The 26,893-nt window shown below is 48.5% G+C and overlaps 2 protein-coding genes across 5 annotated transcripts in view; both read right to left on the minus strand.

Moving 5' to 3' along the window:
* The window catches only part of Carm1 (coactivator associated arginine methyltransferase 1), a 47,822-nt gene extending 30,163 nt beyond the window's left edge, over nucleotides 1-17,659 (minus strand). For 2 of the 3 annotated variants that reach the window (XM_050125432.1, XM_050125431.1), the window contains exon 1: nucleotides 17,344-17,657. In XM_050125432.1, the coding sequence (XP_049981389.1) occupies nucleotides 17,344-17,566 (223 nt within the window). In that variant the 5' untranslated portion in view covers nucleotides 17,567-17,657. Of the gene's footprint in view, nucleotides 1-17,343 lie in introns of all 3 variants that reach the window. The other variant, XM_050125430.1, reaches the window with a different exon arrangement.
* A 1,537-nt stretch (nucleotides 17,660-19,196) lies between these two features.
* CUNH19orf38 (chromosome unknown C19orf38 homolog) overlaps nucleotides 19,197-26,893 on the minus strand; it is an 18,021-nt gene continuing 10,324 nt past the window's right edge. For both annotated transcript variants that reach the window (XM_050125437.1, XM_050125436.1), the window contains 4 exons: nucleotides 24,529-24,556; nucleotides 23,983-24,026; nucleotides 23,252-23,289; nucleotides 19,197-19,918 (listed from right to left, as the gene is read on the minus strand). In XM_050125437.1, coding sequence (XP_049981394.1) covers nucleotides 19,787-19,918; nucleotides 23,252-23,289; nucleotides 23,983-24,026; nucleotides 24,529-24,556 — 242 coding nt within the window. In that variant the 3' untranslated portion in view covers nucleotides 19,197-19,786. The remainder of the gene's footprint in view (nucleotides 19,919-23,251; nucleotides 23,290-23,982; nucleotides 24,027-24,528; nucleotides 24,557-26,893) is intronic.

Here is a 26,893-nt window from a genome sequence, read left to right on the forward strand (position 1 = left end):
GAACGCTTCTCCAGCTTGACCAGGACTAGGGCCAGAGCCAGAGCTACAGAGACGTGTGCCTAGAGGAACATACATTACAGAAGAGTAGACAAATGGGACATAAGTTTGTCTGTATTCCTGGGTGAATGACCCAAGCAAGGGCACAGTGCACAGGAAAGATTGGTCTGGCTTTTCATGACACACCCGCCTGAGCTGATAGAACTTCTATCCTGTACAAAGAAGATAACCAGACATACAGTGTTGGCTGCTATGAGGCCTGACTTTGGATCCTGATGTATTGGGGAGGTCAGGGGCACAAGCCAGTTTTATTCCTCCATGCATAGTTCTCCTAGAGCCAACAGCACTCACCAGAGTGAGTGATAGAGGTGGGGCAGGCTGAGCAGCAGGTCAAGTTGCCCCAGGCAGTCCAGCTCTAGGCTGCATTCCAGGCAGCTGTTACCTGGGAAAGCTGCCCTCCGCCCCTGGCCAGGAGACCAAACGCCAGAGTAGATCTGGAGTCAATCAGAGTAAACTTAAACTTTAATTGTCTAGAAAAATCAAACCAGTCACAGCCCAGAGTGTTGTCATGAGGATGAACACACCCTGTGCCTGTGGGAACACTGAAGGGTGGGGTTAACACAAAGCACCCATCTCAGCAAGGGGCAGAGACAATCAGTGGAGAAGAGGGTCCTCAGAGAAAATCCTAGGCACAGAAATAGTAAACATAGCATAGGTGTGTCTCCACCCGCTCAAAATAGTTTCCAATTTATCAACCAAAGGATGACTCCTAGACCTAGTTTACCTGGAAGGCTCTTTTTTTGTTTTTGTTTTTTTTTTGAGACAGGGTTTCTCTGTCTCTGGTGCCCGTCCCGGAACTAGCTCTTGTAGACCAGGCTGGCCTCGAACTCCCCGCCTGCCTCTGCTTCCCGAGTGCTGGGATTAAAGGCATGTGCCACTACCGCCTGGCCTACCTGGAAGGCTCTTATAGTCAAAAGGCTGACACAGGAATCAGTTTCATATACCACTTGTAATCTCTTGGGAGGGAATGTGTAGATGGTGCCTAAGTTTCTGTGCGTGCTGGCTAGGCAAGCTGCTCTACTGACAAGCCATGCCCAATTCCTTACTGGGGGGTTAAAGGCAGCAGCTCTACAGGTTGAGCCACAGCCAAGCCTCTGGAGGAATTTAGGTGGGGCTCTACTGTAGCGTTTTTTTCCAGCCGTTTCAATAAAGCCCCCAGGGCTGATTCCCTTCATTAGCATAAAGTGGCCCCAGTGGCAGCTGCAAAACCTGGCAGATATATTACAGAACCCCATGAGGTCTTTAGTGGACAGGATATTTTAAGAGGCCTGGAAGCTGGGGTAGGATGAAGCATGTGGAAGAACAGTTGGAGGGACCTCAACATGCAGGGGTGGTGGCTGAGACATTAAACTGCCAGAGGCAGGAAGCTCCACAATCCACCTCACAAAGGTGTGAGTCAGGTGGGGGACGGGCAGTTCCCATCAACTGCAGGCCAGAGCACCCTGTTTCTGAGAGAAACAGAATGTCCTGGAGCTGTAGGGCAGCGAGAAAGGCCTCCATTGGGCCCTTGAGGACTCCAGGAGCCAGGATGTTTGAGTTAGAATTTATACATCCCATTCAGGCTCAAGGGCTGACTCTCCAGATATGGCTCCAAAGGTGTGCAGGCTAGAGGTAGGCCACTGTTGCTTGTAGTGGCAGTGGACCACAGTAGTGCAGCCAAGAGAGGTGCCTCGCTTGAGGAACTCTGGAACATTCTGCCTTGGCAAGTCAGTGATGCAGAACCAGGACGGAGATCTCAGGGGAGAACTTCTCCAAGTCAGAGACATCAGTGACTTGTGTCACCACAACTTGAGGAATGAAAGGAAGTGGGGAGGTGAGCAGTATTAGAGCTATAGGCCTGGTGACTAAATACAGGCTGTGGAACCAAAACAACTGTCATTCACCTTGTGCATTTTTAAAAACAAGGAGAGGAGAGCTGTATCTACTGGGACTCCCTCTTCCAGGATGTTCAGACGGTGAGAGGCAATCAATAGGGACTGAGAAAATGGCCTAGTGAGTCTTTGCTGATAAAGCAAGACCACCTGAATTCAAATCTCTAATGCCTACATAAGAACTAGGTATGGCCATGAATACCTATAACCCCAAAACTGGCAAGCAGAGATAAGTGAATTCCTGATTCTCACTGACTAGCCATGTGACAGAATCCATAAGCTTCAAGTTAAGTGACAGACTCTGTCTCAAAAATAAAAATAATGTGGACAGCAATAGAGGAACATCTCTTGATGTTCTTTCTCTTCTGTATATGTGCTCTCAGGTACATACACTTGAACGAACACACACACACACACACACACACACACACACACACACACACACACACACACACACCAGTCAGTGAGGCTGGGGAGTCAGTTGAGTAAGTAAAGCGTTAGCTGTACAAGTGTGAGGACTTGAGTTTGAATCTCCAGAATTCATGTAAGGTTGGACACAAGTGTACCCAGCTGTAAAACTGTAATCCAAGTGCTCCCAACAGAAATGGGAGGTGGAGATGGGAGAATCCCCAGACGCTCACAAGCCAGCCAGTCTCAGGTGGCTGCAAATAAGAGACCCTGCCTCAAAATAGGTGGATGGTGGGGGCCAACAGCTGAGGTAGTTCTCTGACCTACCTACATACACCACCATCACCAGATGTACACAATTTTAAAACAACAACAACAAAATAGATGGATTTCAGTGAGGCACGTGACCAGTCAGGCATGATGGCTACACTTCACATTAGTTAGGGCCTGGATGCATGGAATCATCAATAAAGAGGGGCACAAGCATGTATATATTGCCAACCCACCCAGACTGAGGAGTGGGCAAGTGTCCCTCAAGGGCATATGACAAGTCCAGAAGGACCCTCCATCTCCCTTTCCAGCTCCTCCTGGGTCTGTAAGGCACCTCCCCAGCCCCCAAATCTGTCTTTTGTTTGGGGCAGAAGTTCAAGACAGAGTTTCTCTGTATAACAGCCTTGGCTGTCCTGGAATTTGCTTTGTAGACCAGGTTGGCTTCGAACTCACAGGGATCCACCTGCCTCTGCCTTCCAAGTGTGGGAAATAAAGGAGTGCAAAAGTGATACCACACTCAGCCTCCTGCATCTGCCTTTATCTCCATAACAAGAGCATGCTCTTTTGTTAGCACTAATCCACTAGGGGTATTAGGCAGCATCCTCAGTCTCATCCCGTCTGTGCTGATGTGTAGGGTTCTAGAACCCAAACCATTCTGCACTGCCATGTGCATCTATACAACGGAAATGAGTCCCACCTTGGGGAACTTAATTAGCTGAAGCAACAGCCAATAGCACTGAAAGTAAACAGTTTTGATATATCTTGCCAAGATATGGATAACGAATGGCTTTAAAGAGGTAGACAAAAACATGGGTGCAGGGGAGGAGGCTCTCAGGCTGAGTACAAGGAGTACAGCCCAGAAAAATAATTTGAGCTTATTTCCAAGAATGGGTATCCTTGAAGCAGAGGACAAGCAGAAGGTGGCTGAAAAGGAGGGGCTGCTTGTACCAACAAAAACTTCCAAAGCAGAGGGACAAGCTTGCTGTAGGGTCAGGCTCACTGGCTGATCTTGGGCAGCAAGTTACACAGGTACTGAATACCCACAACTGTCAAATACACCAAATTCAATACCCAGGGCCCAGGCAACCTTATGGTGTTGATTCAACAGCCATGAAATAAAGAATGATCCAATGAACATATAGAAGACATGAAAGGTCTTCCAGAACCTCCAGGCTCTGCCTCTTCTGGCTACTGTGAAGTTTGGTCTCATTTTCTTTCATAAAACTGCTCACGGGCGCAAGGTTTGGCAGCACACACGTGTGATCCTAAGAAGCTGGCAGGACTTCTACAAGTTCAAATCAGTATGGGCTACAAAGTGCGAATCTGCCTCAAAAAATTAAAAATTAGAGGTGGTGGTTTTGTACACCTTTAATCCAGCACTCAGGAGGCAGAGGAAGGAGCATTTCTTGAGTTCAAGGCCAGCCTGGTCTAAGGTGAGTTCCAAGATAAGATAGACAAGGTTGTTACACCAAGAAACCCTGTCTCATGGGAAAAAAAAATTCACGAGGATAGGGGGCTCTGAGGAGACCATTCAGTGAGTAAAGCATTTGTCATGGAGGAACTAAGGATCCCAAAGCCCCAAGTAAATGCTGAATAGGCAAAACATCCCAGTCCTAGGATGCGGAGATGGGATCCCTGGGGTGAGCTGGCTAGCTAGGTTAGAGAAATCAGTGAACACAATGAAGAGACCAGTCTCAGTAACTAAAGTGGAAAGTAATGACACCCAGAGCCAACCTCTGGATTCCACACACATACAAGGAATCAGAGATATAGCTCAGTTGGCAGAGTGCTTCCTAGCATACATGATGCCCTGGGTTCAGTCTCCAGCATCCAAAAAACTGTCATGGTGGCTCATGCCTGCCATTCTAGTACTCAGGAATCAGCAATTCAAGGTCATCCTTAGCAACAGTTCAATCCCAGCACTTGGGGAGGCAGAGGCAGGCAGAGTTCAAGAACAGCAGAATCACACAGAGAAACCCTGTCTCAAAAAAACAAAACAAGAACAAAAAACAAAACCAAATAAAAGCTCTCTTGGCTTCTAAGCTCAGGACAGGTACCAGTGTTAAGTAGGCAAGCCCGGAAGGATCCTGAGAGACCCAGGAACTTGGATCCTGAAGCTATTCAAGCAGTTCTTTAAAAGGGGCAGGTCTTGGGGCAAACACCATGGGAACACATGGTGGGCTTATGACCATTATTCACTGACTGGACTAGCGAGGGTCTCAGAAGTCCTTTATTTTACAGGAGGATTTAAAAACTCATTCACTTAGCCAAGGTCACAAGGTCATGACTGCCACTCAAGTTCTCAGCAGCTTCTGGCTCCAAGTCAGGACAGAGGGGTAACTTGCCAGCCAGGACCTCCTAGCCTGCTGTGACAGGAACCCCAGCATGCTAGACAACTGAGGCAATGCTACCCACTCCAGACCGCCTTGCTGACCTCCCAGCTCTACAGCTAGGCTAGGCTTTCCCTCTTAGCCCTTTGGCTGTCGTCCTCCTAGGTGTCTCTTGGGCCCTATTCCTGTCAAGGACAGGCGGGATAGATTGTTGTTCACATCCTCTCTGCTTCTAAAGACAGGAGTCTACTAGATGGGGGCTGCATGTGACTTTACAGAGCTGTGAGTCTGGAAACAATGTCCACCCTGGCCAAAGCCACCTTCTGTCAGCTGGCCCTCCCCACCAAAAAGACGCTGAGATCCAAGGAGTCCGAGGCCCAGCGCAGCCCTTCATCCTGAGAGAGGACAGAGGGACAGTAATCTGAGCCCTCCCCCATCCCATTTCTTCATGCAGGTCACTCTTACAATAAAAGCTTCTGCCCTCCCTGCTGCCCTTAGCTAGACCCAACCTAGAACCTCGCTTCCAATGTAGGTCTATGGAGCCACCTGGATCAAACTCTACCCTAATACTTGACTCTTGTCAGCTTGCCTTCTAATGAAAATGTGCAAATTCCATTTTGTAGCAGAAAAAAAACTGAGGCACAATCAAAGAAATAGTGAAAATATCATGACCAGGAAAGACCTGACAGTGAGCCCAGAGTTCCACTGTGCCATGGGCTAACTCCAGGCTTCTGTAAAGCTTCTCTAACAGAGGCCCAGTGACCAGCCTCCCTCCAATTTTAGAAAGGGACTCCTGAGCGATCTCCAATCTCTGAACAAGCAAGATTGAATTTACTTGTTTGTTGCAGTGCTGGGAACAGGAGCCAGGACCTTGAGTATGCCAGGTAGAAACCTTACCGCTCAGCTCTAGCCTCAGGCTGGGACAAGCAGGCTTAAGTGACTATTGATTTATTAAGTATGGGACCTCAGATATCTTAAAATCCCCAAGATACCCAGAGCAGTGGTTTTCTGCTAGTGGAAAGTAGGTGCTAGGAATACCATTATCCCACCCTCTAGAAGCCTAAGACCCTGTGGTAGCCTCTGGGGCTGGTGGCCTCTGCTGCCTTTCAAAGTCTCTCCCTTTCCCCATACCTGCGCCCTAACTCAAGCCTGGTCAGCCCTTACTCTCAAAGCCTGCTGGAGGGTCTGCCCAGGAGTTCACAGGAACAGCAAACCAGCTACAGAGATGTGGATATGAGGCTCTTAGGCCAAATTCTTTTTTTTTAAATATTTATTACGTATACAATATTCTGTCTGTGTGTATGTCTGAAGGCCAGAAGAGGGCATCAGACCTCATTACAGATGGTTGTGAGCCACCATGTGGTTGCTGGGAATTGAACTCAGGGGCCTTTGGAAGAGCAGGCAATGCTCTTAACCTCTGAGCCATCTCTCCAGCCCAGGCCAAATTCTTAAATGAATTCCTGTCTCCACACCAGCCCTGAGAGGTGCAGGTGTCATCCATCTCTCCAATTGCAAGGGTAGGTGAAGCTCACAGAATGGCCTTTGATCATAGCCACTGACTTCTGACATCATACCTTAGTATACTTCAATCTTGGAGCCCAGCAACACAAACTGGGGATGCTGCTTGGCTACACCAATGTGTACTGTGTACAAGATCTTGAGCTCCACCCCAGCACTGCAATAAATACAAACAAAATCTTGAGAGGCTCTGCACAGGCCAGGGTTCTTCCCAACCTCAACCCATGTCCTACGAGTCTTGTTTCCTGGGTTCTCCAGCAGACCCCAGATACAGAGTGGATGCCCTGGGCAGCAACTGCACCTGCCACAGTGTCTCCTGAGCAATCCATCCCCAGTTGCTAAACCTAGTAGAGTCATATCCTGGGCAAACACTCTGCCTGTTCCCCTGGTCTAGGTACCCATGTGGAAGCCCAAGACTCAGCGCTTGCCATTCACAATCTCACCAGGATCTGAGACCATAAGTGAATCTGAGGCACAGGATACAGGGGACATGTCTGCATGACATACTCAGGCATCCATTCGAAAAAATGTGTGACTGAGTGAGCTGGATATGTAGAGATTATAAAGAGGCCCACATGGCAGCTCATGGAAAATTCTGCATACAAGTTAGGTTACAGTACACAGTCAAATAGGAGGAAAACCAAATTACACCTTCCATGCATAAATCACAGCTGAGGGGACTGGTTCTCAACATGTGGGTCAAGACCATTTGGGGGTCACATATCAGATATTCACATTATGATTCATAAGAGTAGCAAAATTACAGTTATGAAGTAGCAACAAAATAACTTTATGGTTGGGGGTCACCACAACATGAGGAATTGTTTTACATTCATTAGGAAGGCTGAGAACCACTGGCTAAGGGCTTTGGGTGTAGGCATGGCCCAAGTGGGGGGGATGAAGGCAGGAACCTGGGGACCATCGCCATTGTCAGGGAGCTCAAACTCAGCTGGCTGCCTAAAGGGAAGGGCTGGGCGTAATGAGGAAACATTACCCACACATAAGAAAGGGCACCTGAGTTGAAAGAGCTGCTCTATGGGAAATACCAAATCAGAGCAGCTTGGAGAGGTAAGGGCTGTGGAAGAGAAGGAAGGCATCACACCTCAGTGGACTCAAGGTCTGAATGTAGGCTAGGGACAGCTGTTCAGAAGCACAAAGTTAGAGTCTGATTTGAAATTTTCTCAGTAATATAAAAATAAATATCTCTTATAATTACAGTTCCAGGGGACTGACACCCTCTCCTGACCTCTACCAGTGCCAGGCACGGATGGGAAACATATACATATATATGTAGACAAAACACTCATAAAAAATAAACTGAAATATACTCATGGGGGAACATACCACCATGTGTGGAGATCAGAAGACAACTTTCAGGAGTCACTTCTCTCTTTCCAATATCTGAGTCTCAGGGATTTAACTCAGGTCATTAAGCTTGGCAGCAAGCACCTTACCCACAAACCACCTCTCCAGCCTCAGTTTGCTATTTATCTCAACTACATGAGACCATATGCTGGTTCAATAATAAATTTATAGTCTTTACTAAATAATCCTTTTTACATTTATTCATTAGTAGGCATGTTTTGTCAGCATGTATATATGTATATTATGTATGTAAATGTACGTAGGTGCACTTTGTAAGTTTCAGATTCCCTGAAACTGGAGTTATGGACATTTATGAGCTGGGAATCGAAACCAGGTCTTCTACTAGAGCAACAAGTGCTCTTTTGTTGTTGTTTTGTTTTTCAAGACAGGGTTTCTCTGTCCTGGAACTCACTTTGAAGACCAGGCTGGCTTCAAACTCAGAGAGCCCTCTGCCTCATTCTCCTGAGTGCTGGGATTGAAGGTGTATGCTACCACTGCCCGGTTTGCAACAACTGCTTTTTTTTGTTTTTGTTTTTTTTTTTTGTTTTTCAAGACAGGGTTTCTCTGTAGTTTTGGGGCCTGTCCTGAAACTAGCTTTTGTAGACCAGGCTGGCCTTGTACTCACAGTGATCCTCCTGCCTCTGCCTCCCAAGGGGTAGGATTAAAGGCGTGTGCCACCACCGCCCAGCTGCAACAAGTGCTCTCAACAGCTAAACCAACTCTCTAGCCCTTATAAAACATTTTGGAAAAAGAAAAGGCGGCTAGAGAGATGGCTCACTGTCTAAAGTGCTTACTATGCAAACTGAAGCCCTGAGCTTGATCCATCAGAACCCAAGTAAAAACCAAGTTGGCTGTAGTGGTGGGTGGGTCCCAGTAATCCCAATGCTAGGGAATCCCAGACAGGAGTATTCCTGCGCCAGCACTCAGCCTACTTAACAAGTTCCAGGCCAATGAGAAATGCTGCTTCAAAAAAGAACTACAAGCTAGGAATATGCCTTAGTTGATAAAGTGCTTGCCATGTAAATCTAAGATCCTGAATTTGGTCCATAGAAACCAGGTAGAAGAACAGTGTGGTGGTTCATTTAAGCCCCAGGCCAGTGAGCAACCTTGACTTCAAAGGAAGCTAGCACCTGAAGAATGATACCAAAGGTCCCCTCTACCTACACGCTTACACAAGGAATGGCACTCAAGGTTTATTGGCCTTACATACACACAATCTTTTTTGTTTGTTTTTAGACAGGGTTTCTCTGGGTAGCTTTAGAGCCTGTCCTGGAACTCACTCTGTAGACCAGACTGGCTTTGAACTCGGAGATCTGTCTGCTTCTTTCTCCTAAGTATTAGGATTAAAGGTGTGCACCATCACTGCTTGGCAAAAGCACATATTCTTATGCACCTGCACATAACATGCATGCCCTCACACACACACACACACAAATATGAAATGAAAAAGGGGAAGCATAACAAGTGTGGTAGTACACAGCTGTAAGCAGCTATAAAGGAAGCAGAGGCAGGAAGCTTGAGTTCAAGCCCAGCTTGGGCTACCTAGTGAAGAGTGCTGAAATGTAGCTCAGTGGTAGAGCACTAGATCAGTAGAGTGCAGATGGGCTCCATCCCCAGTACCACAGGCACTTTTCACTATGGGAATAGGAAAAAGAAAGCTGGAGTCTGCCTGGACTTGAGTTTTGAAGGACTCTGAGGGCAAGTTACTAAGAACCCTCCTCCAGGAGGTCTAGAGTCTAACCTTTTGTTATTTCTTCCTACTGCCCAGTGTGGAATTCATTTATTCTGGAACACAAGTTCTGAACTTAAAATACAACTTTGCGGAGTTGGTGCTCTCCTTTACATGGGTTCCAGGTTGTCAGGCTTGCATGGTAAGCACCTTATCTGCTGAACCATCTTGATAGTCCTAAGGGGCTTTTGCCCCAGAACCCCCATCAACCCTTGAACAACTTATGTACAAGAGCATGAAAAATGAGATGCCACCTTGTTTAAGAGGTCACTTTGACACACACGACACTGTCTCTTCCTTCCATCTGTTGATCTGCAGCAGCACAGTAAGACAATGTAGGGCAGTGCTGAACTGACAGCACAGCAGATCAACAAGCGCTTTACCTGTTTGGCCACCAGCAAAATAGGACGACAATTCCCAGCTTCACAGGGCTTTACATTTTTTTTATTAGATTTACTTATTTATGTGTATGAGTGTTTTGTATACATGTATATATATGTACTATGTGTGCCCACAAGTCAGAAGGAAGTGTTGGCTTCTCTGGAACTGGAATTACAAATGGTTATGTAGGTGCTGGGAATCAAACCTGGATCCTTTGGAAGAGCAACAAGTGTTCTTAACCACTGAGCCATTTCGCCAGAACCACCACCACCTACCACCAAAAAATTTTAAAGACAGTTTCTCACTGTAGTCCACACTAGCCTAGAAGTTACTATCTACCCCCGGCTGGCTTGCAATTTCAAGCAATCTTCTTGTCTCAGTACTAGGATTATAGAGGTGAGTCATCATACCCAGCCTTACTAGGCTTTTTAAAGACCAGTAGTGACATACACAAAAGGGCATAATCTAAAGGCCAACTTGCCCATGACACCCAGAAAAAGTGTACCCTTATTTAAGACCTAACCTATAGGGACATTTCAAATCTAAAAAGATGTCTGGGTTGTCCCAAGTCTGGTTAAGACCACATTTCCCGCTGGTGATTCATTTCCTTTTTTATTTTTTTTGAAACAGGGTCTCAGGTAGTATAGGCTGGCCTCAAATTCAACATGTAACTGAGGCTGACTTTGAATTTACTAGGCTTGCACACACATGTTTATGTGGTTCTAGGGAAGGAACACAGGGCTTTGTGCATCCTAGGCAAGTGTTCTACCTATAGAGCCTTACTATTTCTCTCTCTCTCTCTGTGTCTCTTTGTCTCTGTTTCTTTCACTCACTCCCTTCCCTCCTCCTCCTCCCCAGACAGGGTTTCTCTGTGTAGCCTGGCTGTCTTGGAACTCACTCTGTAGACCATGCTGACCTTGAATTTTTTAAAAAATATTTATTTATTCTGTATACAATATTCGGTCTCTGTGTATGCCTGAAGGCCAGAAGAGGGCACCAGACCTCATTACAGATGGTTGTGAGCCACCATGTGGTTGCTGGGATTTGAGCTCAGGACCTTTGGAAGGTCTCAACTGCTGAGCCATCTCCCCAGTCCCCACCCCCAACCCCGCTGACCTTGAATTTAGAGATCACCTGCCACTGCCTCCAGAGTGCTGGGATTAAAGGTAAGTACCACTAGTACCCAGTTTACATCATACTTTCATCCCAGGCTTTTGCTGTTAAGAACCCACAAGTAAACACTACAGGTTTTATAGGACAAGATGGTCCTGGTTGAGTATTCTTTGTGAACTGGCGATTACTTTTCCCAACCCCTACAAACTGTAAATGTTTCTAGCTCTGACTGTATAAAAATAGACCATAGGCTCCATTTTACCAACAGGCACTAGTTTACGCTGTTCTTTTCCCTGACTGATCTCAAGGTCAAGCACTTAAGTTGGGCAACAGAAGCTCACTCATAGCCTTGTATAAAGCAAGTAGAAAAAAACAAATGGCAACAAGCATAAGCAATATGTGAGTGACAGAAGATTATCTTTCTGGTATTACTAACTTTTCAACTTCATCCTATCTTGACAATATGGCAGACTATTTTTATTTATTTATACAATATTCTGTCTGTGTGTGTGCCTGCAGGCCAGAAGAGGGCACCAGACCTCATTACAGATGGTTGTGAGCCACCATGTGGTTGCTGGGAATTGAACTCAGGGCCTTTGGAAGAGCAGGCAATGCTCTTAACCTCTGAGCCATCTCTCCAGCCCCCAATATGGCAGACTATTGCTTGTGTTCATAACATACGTTTAAGATATGGTAGAGGGAAGTCACAATGGCCCCTGATTCCGCGACTGCAGTCTAGTGGTTTCACACGTCTGACCTTGAACTCACTAAATAGCCTAGGCTGGCCTTGAACTTCAGATCCTAGCGCTTCAGTCTCCCCTGTGCTGGGATCACAGGTGTGTAGCAGCACGCCTGGTTGATAAAGACTGTTTAAGCGGGGCTGGAGAGATGGCTCAGAGGTTAAGAGCACTGACTGCTCTTCCGGAGGTCCTGAGTTCAATTCCCAGCAACCACATGGTAGCTCACAACCATCTGTAATGAGATCTGGTGCCTTCTTCTGGCCTTCAGGCATACATGGAGGCTGAACACTGTGTATAATAAATAAATCTTAAAAAAAAAAAAAAAAGATTGTTTTAGACAGACACTCTACCAACTTAGTACAGCACAACCCCAATACAGGAGTTTCCTCTACTGGATGTCACCTCACCAAAATGACATCAGCCCTTTCTTATCAGACAGGGTCTGGGCAAGTCATCTCTTCCTAAAGGGTTGAGGAGCAAGCCAGACATCATCCAAACTCATTCTTGCTGACCAAGACAGAAAAATGACCTGGGCATTTCTAGATGGGTTGGTGCCAGGCTGAGCAACTGCAAGTCAATTCTGCTCTCCCCCTAGCCATGGGAAAGCCCATGCCAGGGAGAGTGACCTGGATACAGTAGCTGCCTGCCAAGTGGTCAATCCCCCGGGATAAAAATCAGAGTGATTTCAAATGGCTAGGAGAGCTGGGAAGGGTAGCCACTCTGTAGGGGACCAGAATGGGGCCTTCTGGAGATAGCTGTCACATTTTCCAATGAAGGGCACAGACACCCAGAAATGGAGGCCCAAGAATCTCTCCCATCATGAGGTATAAAACATAGGGGGCATACTAGAAAACCAACTCTTTCCCATGCTACCCCGATTGCTGGGGCTGAGGCTCAGGGGGTAGAATGTCTGCCTATCATACAAGAAGCTCCAAGTTCCATCCTTAGCATAGCACAAACCAGTAAGGTGCTGCTGCATGTCTATATTCAGAGCCCTGAAGAGATTGGAAGCAAGAGGATCAGGAATTGAAGGTCATCAGATACATTGTATATTTGAAGTCAGCTTGAGCAACATTAAGACTTTGTCTCAAAATATTTGTAACAAAAATATAAAACAAAAATAACATCTGTAAAAATGTTGTTGGGTGAGGATGTGACCTAAATACATTGTATTCATATGTGAAATTACCAAAGAACTTATAATTTTAGAAATGTACTGTTGACAAACACTTGCTACAAATCCCCTGCTCTAGAAACCCTTCTCCTCTTTTTTTCTACAACCAAAACCCCTTCTCTTCTTTAAGCCCTTCAACCCACCAGAGGGACAGCAGGCTACAGGCAGAAAAGTGCTGCTGCAGGTAGTAAGGAAACAGGCATAAGGCTAACTAAAGATTCTATGACTGACCTGCACCTGATCAACTCCTGAGTTTAGTTCAGGGCCCTTAGAGAACCCACAGAGATCTCTACACATTTGACACACTGGAAGAAGATTCCTTCTGGCCAGGCAGTGGTGGCATATGCCTTTAATTCCAGCACTTGGGAGGCAGAAGCAGGAGGATATCTGAGAGTTTGAAGCCAGCCTAGTCTACAGAGCAAATTTCAAAACAGCCAGAGCTGTTACACAGAGAAACCCTGATGTTGGAAGTCCTTCTGTCTATGTGTTGCTTTTATTAGTTAATGAATAAACTGCCTTGGCCTGCTGATGGGGTAGAACTTAGGTAGGCGAGTGGGGGGCACAACGACAGGACTGAACTGAATGCTGGAACAAGGAAGGCAGTAAGGGAGGAGACACCATGGAGCCGCTGCCAGAGTCAGACACGTTGAAACTTTGCGGATAAGCCACTGCCACATGGTAATGCACAGATTAATGGAGACGGTTAAATTAATATGTAAGAGTTAGCCAATAAGAAGCTAAAGCTAATGGGCCAAGCAGTGATTTAAATAATATGGTTTTCTGTGTGATTATTTCGGTTCTAAGCTAGCTAGGCGGCCAGGAACCAACAAACCACCCCTCCTCCGACAAAACCCTGTCTCAAAAATAAAAAAAAAAATCCTTCTGGTATTCTGACAAACTCTCCTTACAGTCTATATACAAATTCAGATCCTGGGGACTGGGAGCATGCAGGCTCATAATGAACAAATCAGTGTCTTCTGGCCTGATTTGGGGCGCCAAGAAGGCTCTACACGAAACCATCTCAAAATAAAACAAAAACAAAAATAGGAAACAAGAGCACAGAGACAAATGAGAAGCCACAGCAAGCGAGGGGTGCTTAGAGTTTGGCTACAGAAAGCCAAGGTGTTCTTGGAGTCGCTGGAACCTGCAACAAGGGCCTCTCCTTCCCTCCAGCCCAGAGGGAAAGTGGCCTTTTAGACACCTTGATTTCAGAGTATGGTCAGGAAATGAGAAAGCATATCCCAACTTTTCTAAGTCAACCAAACTTCTGGTCATTTGTTACAATGACCATTGGAAATCTACACACTCAACTTTGACCCGCCTTTAGAACCCAACATCAGGAATGATGGTACAAGTCTATAAGCCCAGGAGGAAGAAAGCAGAAGTAGCACAATGTTCAAGGCCACCTTGGAAAACCCAAGATTGTCTCAAAATGGCTCAGTGGGTAAGGGCACTTGCTATCAAATCTGATGAGTTTGATTCCCAGGACCCACATAATGGAAAGGGAGAACCAAGTTGTCCTCTCATCTCCACATTCTCACTGTGACATGAGACACCACCACATAAACACAAATAAACATATGTAATAAAAATGGGGTGAGGGGGAGGGGGAGGGAAATGGGAGGCGGCGGTGGGGAAGAGACAGAAATCTTTAATAAATAAATAAAATAAAAATGGGGTGAAATCTTCACCCCAATGTCATTTTAGCCCAGAGCAGTGGTTCTCAACCCCATGGGTCATGACCCCTTTGAGGGTCACATATCAGATATTTACATTATGATTCATAACAGTAGCAAACAATAGCAAAATTAGTCATGAAGTAGCAACAAAATAATTTAATGGTTGGGATCACTACAACATAAGGAACTGCATTAAAGGGTCACAGCATTAGGAAGGTCGAAAACCACTGGCCTAGAGGATGAAATTTTTTTCTGGCCCCAAGAATATATCTGGGACTGAGGATTTTGAGAAACAAGGACGTTTTACTTATACATATGCCCGTGTAGGTATGTGTGTGTGTAATTCTGTATAACTTTCAACACTGTCGTGATTTGGGGGAAGGAGAGAATCAGAGACTCTCAAGTAGCACAGGCTGGCTTGAACTGCTCCTCTTTCGTCCACCTCACGTGTGCTGGGATTACAGGTATTTGTATATACCTGTATATGTATATATTCTAATTTCTGAAGACAAGACCTTACTTTGTAGCCAGGCTACTCTTAAACTGAACTCTTCCTACGGCCAGGTATGGTAGCACACACCTTTAACCCCAGCATTGGGAGGCAGAGGAGGAAGACCTCTGTAAGGCCAGCCTGGTCTACATAACTAGATACAGGACAGCCAGGACTACATAGAAGAACCCTGTTTCGTGGTCTACAAGAGCTAGTTCCAGGACAGGCTCCAAAGCTACAGAGAAACCCTGTTGCGAAAAAACAAAAAGAAAGAAAGAAAGAAAGAAAGAAAGAAAGAAAGAAAGAAAGAAAGAAAGAAAGAACCCTGTCTCAAAAAACAAAACACTGAGTTTCTCCTACTTCAGTATCCCAAATGCTGGGATACAGGCCTGCACCACCACACCTGGCACTGCAGGATTGTTTCGGGGGCTTTGGTGGTGCTGAGGATCTAGCCCAAGGCCTCAAACTTACTAGGCAAATGTTCTACCAGAGCTGTATGCCTAGCCCATAACCATCTTTATTTTTACTTCACAGCTGGGAACAGAACCCAGATCCTTACCCATGCTGAGCCCCCAGGCAACTTAGATAATTACAGCAAAACAAGAACACAAACTGTAAAGATTCTCCTGGAATAAGTTGAACTTCTAAGAATAAAAGAAACTGGGTGTAAGAGATTATGAGGAAACTAACAATTATGTAAATATAATAAATTCTATAAAAAAGTTTGTCAAGGTGGTGGCGCACGCCTTTAATCCCAGCACTCGGGAGGCAGAGGCAGGCGGCTCTCTGGGATTCAAGGCCAGGCTGGTCTACAAGAGCTAGTTCCAGGACAGGAACCAAAAGCTACGGAGAAACCCTGTCTCGAAAATCAAAAAAAAAAAAAAAAGTTTGTAAGTTCACAAACCAAGCTACCCAGAATTTCATCTTGGTGACTGAGACAGGATCTGCCCACATCAACCAAGCTATACTCAAGCTTTCAGTCCTGCTTCAGCTTACCAAGAGTTGAGCCCACAGGCTGCTAACACTACATCCAGCTTCCCAGAACACTTTCCAGGGTAGGCCCTGATACCTGTGTCTTGCTTAGGGGTCTGGGTCCTGCAGAGCTTCGCTTCCTTACCAGTCCTAAACTCCTAATCTGTGAAATTCCCCTTTCACTGGTGTCCTCAAGGAGACCCCAGCTCTGTCCAAGCCCCCAAAGGTGTCCCACTTTGGGGCACCAGACACACTACTTTCTCCTGTGTTTTCAAAGTCAAGGCAAAGACAGGCGAAGCCATCTGAACAGACTGCTACATACATTTCCCTTCCCAACATCCCATTACCAGGGAGGGAGAAAAAAATTCTCACAGGCCAAAACCAATCCGGTCCTCCTTGGTGGCCCCTTAAGAGCATCAATGAACGAAACCTTGGGAGACAAAGACCATGAAACAGAATAGCAAAATGCCACTAAGGAATCCGCCAGTAGAAAGAGTAACAAGAGAAAGAATGAAAGGTGGGACTACAAAGCTTGGGGGGAGGGGGCTGGTGCCCTTCGCAAATACACTGATTTCCCCCTTTATCCCCCATGTCAGTTTTTGAAGCAGCTTCTGATAATGTCACCAGCTTCTCACGTCCTTAAAAAAGAAGACAGGAGGCGCGTGGCGAGGGAGGTGGCATTACCTCTTGACTTCTAAAGCCGTTCATCAGCAAGCCGGCCTTCCCTTCCCCTCTTACACGTTTCAATGGGGGATGGGGGTGGAAATCTTTATCTCTGTCCCCAGTTCTAAAGTTTGCCAATCGAGGTGTGTTGGAGGGGGGGGGGATTCCTGCATACCAAGTCCTCCTCCACAAGGGCGGCACCCAGTATTCCCGGTGCTCCACACTGAAAGCCACTTTTCAAATGTCCGTGTGCATGTGTAGAGGATGTCGCCTGAGATGAGATCCACAAACCACACCCGCTCAAGAACCCTGCAATCAATCGCTCTATCATCCCCCTGAATCCTCGGGGCCCCACTTCCTGCCACGCGCCCCCCCCCGCCGCAAATCTCAGGCCCCCGAGTGTTTCCCGCGCCCCTCTTTGGGCTCCTCGGTCCCCGCGCACGCCTTCTCTGCCATCTCGCCCGCCGGCTGAGGGAGCCGCGTGCACTGGCTCGGCCCGAGTCCCCCCGAGACCGCCCCCTCCCCCGGCGCCCGCGCTGTCGGCCTCGTGCGCCGCCGTCCCCAGGGTGTCCCCAACACTCACGGCTGTAGAGGGCGATGCCCGCCGCGTCTGGTCCAGCGCGCACCTCGAGGCGCAGAGCCTGCTGCTCCGCGTGCCTCTGGATCTCGCCGTTCGCGTCGCCGATAGTGAGGAGGCGGGCGCCGGGAAACACCGACACTGTCGCGCAGGGCCCCGCGCCGCCCGGGCCAGCCACCGCCGCGCTCCCCGCACCCGGCCCCACAGCCGTCGCCGCCGCCGCTGCCATCTTAGGTCCGGCTCCAGGCCCCGCTGCCACCACCGCCACCGCCACCGCCGCACCCGGGCCCAGGCCGCCGCCGCCGCCGCCGCCGCCGCCGCCGCGCAGGCCGAGGCCGAGGCTGGCAGCGCGCCGCCTGCCGGCCACGCGCCGCCTCGCCGCCGCCGCCACGGGCCGGCTCGGTGGCGCAGCGCCACCTGCTGGCACCTGAGGGAACCCGGCGAGAGCGAGCACGACGTGGGTGGGGCCGGCCCCACCCCGCGAGAACGGTCGCGGCTTTGTGAGGTGGCCTAGCCGCCCCGGCACGCCGGGAGAAGGATCCTACGTCGAGAGGCGGTGCTCGGCGCCCTGGCACGCCCTCAGGGCTGCTAAGCTCCGCCCCGAGGCCGCGGCGCGTGAGCGGCCGCGCTTTGTGCCACCGCGAAGCCGTTCTGGAGAGATGGGCGGGGCGTGCGTCAGGAGGCGGTGCTTGGCCGCGGGCACGCTCCCGGAAGGACCAGGCGGCCCCGCCCCTCCGTGCCGGCGTTTGGTGAACCACCGTGTGCACCGGGAGGCTGCACTCGGCCACGCCCCGCGGGGCCACACCCCGCCCCCAGGCCTGCAACGCTCCAACGACCAAGCTCCATACCACCGTGGAGTAGTTAAGAAAGGCCGAGGAGCTTGAGTCCCGAGGCCCGACTCAGAAGAAACGCCCCCTCGATGGCTGGGCTCCGCCTCTAGGCCGGTGTCCAGCGGATGACCACGCCTGGGGATGAGTAGGCGCTCGGCGGCTGGGATACGCCCCCCGGAGGGCTGGCTCCGCCCCCTAAGGGCCGCGGTTAGCAGTGAACTCCAGGCGCTCTGAGGGCGGAGCAGAAGCGTAAGTCCCCGTTAAGGACCGCTCCTGGGCCTGAGAAATTAGGAGGATGATTTCCAAACTAGGCGCTCGGCCACACCCCCCGGCCAAGCCTCCGCCCCCTGTGTCTTAGCGGGGCGCTCCGCCCCGTTCTCTTATCACTGGTAGGGAAAGGCCCTGTGGTCACAGGGGCAGGCTCGCCCCCAGCTGTGGCTCCGCCCCACGCTGCCCTACTAGAAAAGCACTTTGAGCCGGTCAGACCTTGGCATTGAACTTTGAGTCTTTGAGGAAGTTCTTCAGCTTCTCCACCAGGACCTCTCCTTCTCCCCAGTGAACTCTCAAGTCCTCCAGTATGACTAGCCATTGTGTTCAACAGACTCATCTGCTGTTCACTTTTTGGTGGGCCTTTTGGGACCTCTGATTTACTCCTGGTCCTTTAAGACCCTTTTGTTCCCTCTTTCCTGGTCTCCGCATGCTCCATTCTCTTCTGCACCTCCAAACATTTCTCTTACCCGACATTAGCTGAAGTTCAGTGGTGTGGTACCTCCAGCGTGGCCAATTCATCTCTTTCCCCACCCCACACCCCCAAGCCATGCAGTCCCAAATTTATTGATTACCTGAGGCTTTAGGATTACTTTAACAGGAGCCTTGCCAGCAGGACTCAAAAACCACCCAGCCCCTTCCCAAGCCCCACTCCCCAATGGTGCAAGCCCATAATTTCAGGCAGAACCAGGATGATGTGATCTCAAGGCCAGCCAGAGGTACAAAGTGAAATTCTGTCACTAAAAAACATACACACTGTCAGACTGAGTGGTGCAAGCCTTTAATCCTAGCATTTGGGAGGCAGAAGCAGGCAGTCTGGTCTGCTGAGTGAGTTCTAGGACAGCCAGGGCTACACAGAGAAATCCTGTCTCCAAAACAACAGCAAACACCCCAAAGTCGGGCATGGTGGTATGCACCTTTAATATCAGCACTCGACAGAGGCAGGTGGATCTCTGTGAGTTTGAGGACCAGTCTGGTCTACAGAGTGCGTTCCAGGACCGACAGGGATACACAGTGAGACCCTACAACAACAGAAAACACCCCCCCATAAACACCCAGTCTGAAAGTCAAGTGCAGCTGGGGAAGCCCAGGAAAGGAGGTACAAAATGTCTCTTATGCCCAGCTGGATGTCCAGATGAAATGGCAGCACATCTCTGGTGATCTGGCCAATCCAGAGAATCTGCAAAGGAGCTCTGGCTTTCCATCCCGCCTCTAGGCTGATACCCTATTTTTCTTGTCTTCTGTAAGGAAGGTCACACCAGCAGTCCCCTTCTCTGGACAGATGTCCAGCTTCTGCAGCTGTTGGCAGTGGGACTAGGGGAACTGGATAAAGGGGTCCTCGTTCCTCTGCTTCATTGGCAGGCCCGGAAAGTGCTGAACTCAGGGAGCTCCGGAGAGGATGAAGTAGAGGAGGGCCTGTCTTGAGGACCTGAGTTGCGAGGATGTGCATCCAGGGTTGACATCATGTTTTCCTGAGTCATTTTCTTTGTCCATGGAAGAAAAAATACTGAGTGATTTGGGGTATGAGGTATAGGAATTCCCCTATTCCAAGTTCTCAGGTACCCTCTCAACTCTTCGCCCCTCACACCTCCCCGTATCCCAGCCTTCAGTGGCTCTGCCCCTACAGCCTTCTCTCTGCTGAGGAAGGAGGACCAGAGGCCTAGGCTCTGACTCCATTCCTGTCACTCTCTAGCAGCCTGGCCTCACTTGAGTGACAACTCTCCTATGCTTTAGTTTAGTAATGGGATCCATCTCCTAGGGGCATTGTGGGCCTGAAAAAGAAAGGTACCTGAAATGGCTGGCACCTGATAAGCCAGCTCACATTTGTACTTACCCTATATCAGGGCTCCCCTAAAACCTTTCAAGAACTGAAGCCCTCAGAGCTTTGGACCTCCCTAACCCCAGTAAAATCCCTGTCTAGCTACAGGGTCTTTGTTTTTTAAAAAAGAAAAATTTTAAAAACACAGCAGGGGCCGGGCGGTGGTGGCGCACGACAGGAGCAGGCAGGTCTCTGTAGCCAGCCTGGGCTACATAGTGAGTTCCAGGCCAACCAGGGCTAAACAGTGAGATCCTCTCTTGCCTTTTTTTTTGGGGGGGGGGTGTTTTGTTTTTTAGGGTTTTTTTTTTTTTTGAGACAGGGTCCCTCTGTGTAGCCATGACTATTCTGAAACTCTCTCTGTAGACCAGGCCGGCCTCTAATTTAAAGAGATCTCCCTGCCTCAGGTGCTCTTCCAGAGGACCCAGGGTCAATTCCCAACACCCACATGGTGGTTCACAACTGTAACAGGAACAGTTCCAGGGCTTCTGAAGCCCTCACACAAACATACATACCGGCAAAATACCAATAATGTAAAAAAGTAAAAGAAAAACCAATAAAATGGTGACCCTTTCTCTACGTCGGACTCCACACTGTTACATGTCAGGCCCTGAGAGGGGCAGTGAACACCAGGCACCTGGCAGCTTCTTTGTCATCATTTCTACCAACATCAAAGCTTTCTTCTTAGGAGAGTTTGTTTACTATTCCTGGACATGTATTTGCTTGCATCTGTGTAGGTGCAGCTTGTGGGTGCAGCTTTGGATCCCCTAGAACTAGGTTTACAGTTCCAGGTCAGCCAGGGCTACATAATGAGACCCTTTCTGAAAAAGAAAGGATGGAAAGAAAAAAGTAAAACCAAAAGCAAGAACTGAGGTATTTGCATACCCATGTTCACAGCAACGGTGTTCACAAAAGTCAAAAGGTGGGAGCCTTCCAGGTGTCCATCAATAAACATGAATCATCAGAATGTGGTATATAGTACTCTGGAATGGTATTCAGCTTTGAAAATGAAGAAAATTTAGACACACTTAACAATGTGGGTTCAAGGGCTGGAGAGATGGCTCAGTAGTTAAAAGCACAGATTGCTCTTCCAGAGGATCCGAGTTCAATTTCCAGCACCCACATGGCAGCCCACAACTGTCTGTAACCCCAGGATCCAACTCTCACACAGGCATGAATACAGGCAACACACCATTTAAAAAATAAAAATTAAAAACATGGCATGACCGGGCGGTGGTGGCGCACGCCTTTAATCCCAGCACTTGGGAGGCAGAGGCAGGTAGATCTCTGGGCGTTCGAGGCCAGCCTGATCTAAAAGAGCTAGTTCCGAGACAGGCACCAAAGCTACAGAGAAACCCTGTCTAAAGAAAAAAAAAAATGGGATGAACCTAAGGTTACTATGTGAAGTGGAACTAGCCAGTTAAAAGGAGAAATATATTGTTCATATGAGAGTAGGCAAATCAAGAAAAGCAGGAAATAGGACTTGAGATTTTTGGTCTCAACGTCTAGCCCAAGATGTGTGTGTGTGTGTGTGTGTGTGTGTGTGTGTGTGTGTGTGTGTGTGTGTGTGTGTGTTGTGTTACAGTGTTGTATACAGCCCTGGGATGGTGGGGGGAATGACTACATATTGAGACAGTGTCTCAAATAAAAGCAAGTGAAACATGTGACTGATATGGCAGAGTATTGCTTGGTAAGCAGGAAGCCCTGTGTCCATCCCAGCACCTCATAAGCGGGTACAGTGGGCACACCTGTGATCACAGCACTAGGTGTAAGATGACCAGGTGTTCAGCTGCACCCTCAGCGACATGGCGAGTTTGTGACTAACCTGTCTGGAAATTGTCCAGCCAAACCTAGCAACAATACAAAAGCCTTAGGGGCTGGATGGTCCTGGCTGCCCAGGCTGAGACACACCTGAAGCAGTCGACCTGCCTCAGCCTCCCAAGTGTTGGAATTATTTGCAGTGTTAGAATTATATCATTGGGTGCATTGGCCACCATGCCCTGCCTCCTAGGTTTATCTGCACAGTTCAGGAGTTGTTAAGACCTAGAGCCACAACAGATGTAACAGGTCCCTGAAAACCTCTCTCTCCCCACTCCTTCCCCACCTCTTTCTTTTTGTACACTGTGGTATGGAGCCCCTGCTTCAAACATACTAGGCCCTCATTCTACCAATGCGGCTGCTTCTCCAGCTTTTGTTACATTGTTTTGTTTTGTTGGCTTTTTGAAACAGGGTTTCTCTGTGTAGCCCTAGTTGTCCTAGAACTCACTCTGTAGACCAGGCTGGCCTCAAACTCAGGGATCCTCCTGTCTCTGTCTCCTGAGTGCTAGGATTAAAGGCGCCACTTTGCCCTTCTCATTGTTTGGTTTAAGAAGGGGCTCAGGTGGCAAGTTGGCTCAGCAGCTCAAGCACTTTCAGTCAAACCTTATAACCTGAATTTGATTCCTGGAGCTCACACAGTAGGAGAGAACCATGTCCATCAAGCTGACCTCTGAATTCTTCATGTACACTGTGGCACCCCCCCCCACACACACAAAATAAAGTGGGGGGGGGGCTGGGACTCTAGCCCAGGTTGCCCTGTACCTCACTGTGTAGCCCAGGTCTGTCTCAAACTCAAGGCATCTTCCAGTCCTTCTGCCTCCACCTTCCAAGTGCTGGGATTAGAGGTATAAGCCTACTTAAAAATAAACTGACTTAAAAAAAACAGACTTAAAAAATAAGCTTTTCTTATTGTTAGGAGGAGACAAGAGTACATCAGAGTATCACGAGGCTCCATGAAGGAACATGAAAAGACCACTGGGTGACCAGACCTCCTTTCACCAGCCTCGAGGGCTGAACCCAATCCAGTGACTATATGATCCAGTGAGTCCTGGTTTCCCACAACCAGCCCCAGGCTTATGGGAAAGTCATAGTTCTGTAACTCTGGGCTTCAGAGGACTCCCAGTAACACTTCCCTCTTAGCTGGTGGGTCATCAGGGAACTTGACCAAGAAAAAGCTACTCACCGTGGAGATGGCAAACAGAGAGTTATCAAAGGACATGTCTGAAACAGAAAGCAGGATCAGCACAGGTCAGGCCCACTGCCCTGCACCCATCTGTTCCTGTCCCAAGGTCTCAACACCTAGAATCCACCCTGCAGGAGGAGTTAGGGTCATCTTCCAGTATCTTCTCTTGCTCCTTTCCAGCCACCCCAGGGTGAGTTGTGAACATTGAGAGGAAAGACACAGATCTCACTTTGTAGAAGTGGGTGGGAGCCAGCAGGCAAAGGCACCTGCAGCCAAGTTTGTTGACTTGAATTCAACCCAGGACCCACTTGGTAGGAGGAAAGAATTGACTCCTGCAAGTCGTCCTCTGACCTCCTCACACGCACTGTGGCATGCTGGCTCCCACACACAGAAATCACAAACAAGTAGATGGACACACAGACGCTGATCTCTTCAGTGTGCTGATAGCATGTGTGGTGTTGAGAGACGGCACAGGCGGAGGGGGGTCGGGGAGGGTTTCCTGGGGGGGGGGGGGGGGGGGGGAGGGAAGGTTGGGGGGGGGGGGGGGGGGGGGACGGAGAGCCAGTGTAGAGGCTGGAGACAGAAACAGAAAGTGGGAACCCAGCAGAAAGAATGGGGACAGTGTTTGTGCCCCAAAAACAAGAGGCCACAGAAAGGGTCCAAGTAGCAACAGGATATTGAAGCTTACTTCACCCAGGGAAACACCAGGGAATATGAAGGACATAACAGACCTGTATTAGTGAAGTTGATCTGAGCCCAGCAGGATTCCCGCTCTCTGCAAAGGGATTCAGAAGAAAGGATGCCCCGTGAAACAGGACACTTGTTCAGGAACATCCCCCAGAGACACCTGCTATGGCTTGCTCTTACCACTCGCTCATCCCCTGCCCAGCAAATACCTGCACTGTCAGTCATCACACCGAGTGACAGCTCTCTGACTATTAGGATGGCACAGTCCCAGTGAGAGTCCCGAAGAATGCCACCACAAATATCTAGATTTCTGGGACAATAATGTGGCAGCCAGCAGTGAGCTGGAGTAGCCCTGTGTGACTGACCTCCAGGCCTCAGTATTCACATCTAGAAAGTGGGGTTCATCTGGACTGCTGGGAGGAAGTGGTGAGCCTTGATTTAGAGCATGCTGGTACACAGCAGTGCTCAATAAATAATTCATATGCATGCATTTGTCGGCCCTCCCACCAGAAAGTACTGTAGGGGATGAAAGTCTGCCCAGCATCTGCCCCGCCAGCAAAGTACTCAAAGACCGCCCTGGAGGGTCTCACCTCTGCTTCTGTAAGTTTTTTATTTTAGCTGGAAGAAAGACAAACAGGCATTCGTTAGATTATTCTGGATCTGGTAGCTGCTGAGAAATGTCTACACACATGAAACAAAAAGCTCCCTTGCCCCTGTGGAGCCCAGCCTTGCCTCATCCACATGGATCTGCTACTAAGCACAAAAGCTGCTCTAAACAGACCTTTCTCGGCTTTTGTGGTTGTTTTGTTTTCTAAGCAGGGTTTCACATGTAGCCCTGGTTGTTCTGGAATTTACTACATAGATTAGATTGTAGGTAGAGATCTGCTTTCTGAGTACAGGGATTAAAAGCTTGAGCCAAGCTGGGCAGTGATGGCGCACACCTTTAATCCCAGCACTTGAGAGAGGCAAGAGGACCAAGGCCAGCCTGGTCTACAGAGCAAGTTCCAGGACAGGCTCCAAAGCTACAGAGAGAAACACTGTCTACAAAAAAACAAAAACAAGCAAACAAAAAAACTTGTGCTAACATGCTTACCCACCTTCTCTTAGTTTTCCTGTGTAGTTCAGGCTAGCTTGAACTCACTATGTAGCCAAGGTTGGCTTTGAACTCCTAGTCCTTCTACTTCTACCTGCTAAATGCTGGAATTATGGGTGTGTGACATCACCCTTGATCTGTGTCTTTGAGACAGGGTCCAGCCCAGGTTGGTCTTTAAATGACAGTCCTCTTTCATCAGCCTTTTGAGTTCTGGGACCATAGGTGTGTGCTATCACTTCACCCAGTATATTATAGGTGGGTCTTTTTATTAACCTTTGTTTACTCTGTGCATGCAAGTTCTTGTATGGGTGTGGTACACATACAGTAGGGCATATGCAAAGGTTAGAGGAAATCCTGTGGGATCAGCTGTCTGCCGTGAGGCTGAGGGATTGACCTCGGGTAGGTATGCTTGGCAACAAGCATCTTTGTCTGCTCAGCAATCTTGATGCCCCTATTTATTTTTGTGCTTGATTTATGAGAAATGTATGTTCATTAAAAAAAATTTAATTACCCTTCGGGTAGTAGTGGCACCTGACTTTAATCCCAGGACTTAGGAGGCAGAGGCAGGTGGATCTCTGTGAGTTCATGGCCAGCCTAGTCTACAGAGCTAGTCCCAGGACAGCAAGGGCTGTTACATAGAGAAACCGTATCTCAAAAACACTAAATAAAAATAAAAAAAAATGAATATGCTGCTAGTTTAAGGCCAGCATGGGCTACATGATACCTGTCAAAAGTTGGGGTGGGGGAGATGGCTCTTCATGTAAAGACACTGGCTGTCAAGCCTGATGATCTGATTGGATCCTGGGAACCCACAAAGTGGAAAAAGAGAACTGAATCCTGAAACCTCCACACACCTCCCCCTAATAATAAGTAAACTTGGTGTAGAAAGGAGTCTCCACAGTTGCCAGGAGCTGAGGGTGGAGTGAACAGAGTCATTGCCTAATGTGCAGAGTCCAGAACAGCGGTTCTCAAACTGGGTTGTGCCCCCTCACCAAACCTCTAGCTCCAGATATATTTACCTTACAGTCCATAACAATAGCAAAATTGTAAGAATGAAGTAGGAATGAAAATGTTATGGCTGGGGTCACCACAACATGAGAGACTGTACTCAAGGGCCGCAGCATAGGAAGGTTGAGAACCACTGCTCTAGAAAAGTTCTAGAATCAGATGGAGGGAATGGTTGAGCACAAATGGAACAGCGGCACCATAGCTCAGGCTAGCCTGGAACTTGCTGTACAGTGAGGCTGACATTGAACTCTGGACTCTTCTGCCTTCTACTAGTAAGTGCTGGGACAACAAGTGTGCCCACTCTGCCTTTTATGCAAAAGACTTGCACCTCCATAATCGTGATGCCTCGGGGTGGTCTAGAAACAGTCTAGTCCCCTTGAGTACTCAGGAATCCCATATGTCATTCTGCCCCCTGTCCACCTGTCACCTCACTTCTGCTGGTGCCCCCTTGCTGAGTTCTGCTGAAAGAATTCCCCAATCGGTCTGTCTCTGTGCTCCTGAAAACATGGATGAGAAAAACCAGTCCTGGTGAGGCAGAAAGATGGCTCATGGGTAAGAGCCATCGCTGGCTGCTTTTCTAGAGGTCCCAAGCTCAGTTCCCACACGTGTATGTAGGAGGCACAGCGGTCCTCATGCTCACAGATGAGCCTAACGTAACCTGGAATGTCAAACCCTTTTCAGGGTTGTTCCTGCAAAGGAAGGCTGCAAGTGGGCGTGGTTAATAGCCTGGTGAGACCGCACCAGATCTTCTCTCAGACCTTATCATGAGCTTGCTTTTCTCAATGTATAGAACCTATCTTTCCTCTCGGAAAGGCAGCTTCTCTCTCTCTCTCTCTCTCTCTCTCTCCCCCCCC

This window comes from Alexandromys fortis, unplaced genomic scaffold (assembly GCF_014885135.2).
Source record: "Alexandromys fortis isolate MF-2015 unplaced genomic scaffold, M_Fortis_MF-2015_v1.1 scaffold_242, whole genome shotgun sequence".
Classification (NCBI taxonomy): domain Eukaryota; kingdom Metazoa; phylum Chordata; class Mammalia; order Rodentia; family Cricetidae; genus Alexandromys; species Alexandromys fortis.